The sequence below is a fragment of the Drosophila serrata genome, unplaced genomic scaffold (assembly GCF_035046125.1).
Source record: "Drosophila serrata isolate PLE 108 unplaced genomic scaffold, ASM3504612v1 contig_276, whole genome shotgun sequence".
Lineage (NCBI taxonomy): Eukaryota > Metazoa > Arthropoda > Insecta > Diptera > Drosophilidae > Drosophila > Drosophila serrata.
Window position 1 is genome coordinate 8,230,815 of NW_028257174.1, and position 2,205 is coordinate 8,233,019.

A 2,205-nucleotide genomic window follows, 5' to 3' on the forward strand; every position below is an offset into this window, starting at 1 on the left:
GGCTTTGCTTTTAATTTTTCAGTCTCTGTTTCAATCCCAAAAGTAACTAAACATTTCAAAACCAGACACAGTCTCACTATTTGATGTCTATCCCGTTTTCGTTTTATAATCATTTGGAATAAATATGCCCGCCCCCCGACTCCCAGGACCAGAGACCGCCAGGATGCTGCATAGCAGTTACAATCGTGCACCGCGTCGCAAATTAATACCAAATTTATTCAGCAGCATCCTGCAGGTGATCGCCGACTCGGAGCATCCGTTGACGGAGCCCGAGATTGTGGCAGCCATCTCCAGGCGTATGAATCGCAACGATGAGGAGCTGAAGCGACAGATTACTGTCGGTCTGCAGGATGCCCTTATCACTGGCTATCTGCGTATCAAGAATCTTCGCTATTCGGTGATATCAAATCGCTTGGAACAACTTCAGAGTCATGGCGGTAGCTCCTCTTCGGGTATTGCTAGAGCCTCATGGACATCGAATGGTTCAAATATTAGCCGTGAATCATTGGAGTATGGTGATCCCAGTGGAGGGACTACTTCGGAGTCGGAATAGCAACAAAATTAATCAAAGTTCATGAAGAAATTAATCCGAAATAGAGAGGAAAGTGATTAAATTCTCAAGTTCGTTAAATTAAATCAAAAACATATAATCATTGTGTTTATTTTAGAGAAAATTCAAACTAGGAACAAACAGAATATCTGTCTGTAAATCTACAAATAATCCTTTAAAGCGTTGCCCAGAGCAACCCCATTTAATCCTGTTCCTGGCTCCTAGGTGGAATCCTTATGGTAAGCTGATCGATGGGCCGGTTTGTGACTGAAGATGTCCCAGGAAATCCCCAATTTGTCGGCCGCCTTGCAGCGAAACGAGCTAATTGAAATGCAACTCGAAGGTAGAGAGCCGCCAATATCCATTGTCCTTCGTCCTTCGCCCCTGCCTACAAACCCCGTCCCTAGGCCCACCTTTATCAAGGTGTGATGCTGGCATTTGGAAGCCTTGAGCTTGCGGTCATATCAACAAGGATACGTTGACTAAGACGGCCGACCTCAATCGCGTCCTTTTGTGTTTGATGTGGTGTCAGCTTCAGGCGCCAAGTGACCACCCATCCTTCGTTCCCTATTCCCGAGGATATATACCGTCATATGTATGCATATATAGTGTGAAAGTGGAGTCCAAAGGAAGTCTGTTTAGAGATGGCATATTGCCATATATCGATCCTAACTCGATTCATTTGTTAAAAATCTGAGAAATATCAAAACTAATTTATCCATTCCTTTATTTATAGAAATACCCAATATATCTTTGATTATTTTTACAAAATACCTTTAAAAAATTTATCCAAAAGGAGCCCTATATTTTGGATTGAAAAGTAACATAAGTTGTAAAAAAAAATTTAAAAGATTTATATCATTTTCTCGAATATATAGATTTTTTATCGAAGGCTAATATAGCTTCCATATATTATACTAAAATTATATAATACTCAAGGTAATATATAATTATTCTTCTTTATGTTTAGGTTTCTATTCCTTCACAAAAATCCCTCTTCTGTGCATTATCCTAACATCCCTATCTTCAGTCGGTGCCTTATATAGAAGATGTCCCGTCCTGGAGAGGGTCAGAGTGTGCGTGTGCTATGTGTGACTGTGTGTTTGAGTTCACTGATTGTTGCGACACCAACTGGCATTTAAAGGCTCCAAACAGGATGCAGCCAGTGGCTCCTCCGGCAGCTGCATCGTCCGGCTCTCTTGGGCTTGGGCTTTGGCCTTCACTCCCCCTTGAAGCGACGGAAGTCACTGCGCTTTGGGGTTTAGTCACGCTCATGTCCTTGGTCGCCAAAGAACCCCCACACACTGGCCAGCCCTGATGCTGCTCCTGCTGCTGCCATGTGTGATAATACCTGGTTTTGGACAGCACAGAGAGAAATCTTGCTGTCCAAGACATATTTAAAAGTTATAGATAAAAACTAATAAAACCATATTGTTGTAGATAAAGCTTAAGCCAAGACTTCAATATGATTAATAAATATTCAGAGAAAGATAATGATAATATAACTTAAACATAATAGCAAAAACTTTATTTAAAAAAAAACCTTTTACAGGGTATTATAACTTAAGTCAGAAGCTTAAAAAGCACTGAAGAAACCATTTCCGACCCTATAAAGTATATATATTCTTGATCAGCATCAACAGCAGAATCGATCT

At 40.7% G+C, this 2,205-nt stretch overlaps 1 protein-coding gene across 1 annotated transcript; it reads left to right on the top strand.

Moving 5' to 3' along the window:
* LOC110181966 (uncharacterized) lies at positions 1 to 650 on the top strand. The gene has a single exon (XM_020949915.2). The coding sequence runs from the start codon at positions 125 to 127 to the stop codon at positions 551 to 553; it is 429 nt and encodes a 142-aa protein (XP_020805574.1). The 5' UTR covers positions 1 to 124; the 3' UTR covers positions 554 to 650.
* The last annotated feature ends 1,555 nt before the right edge of the window (positions 651 to 2,205 follow it).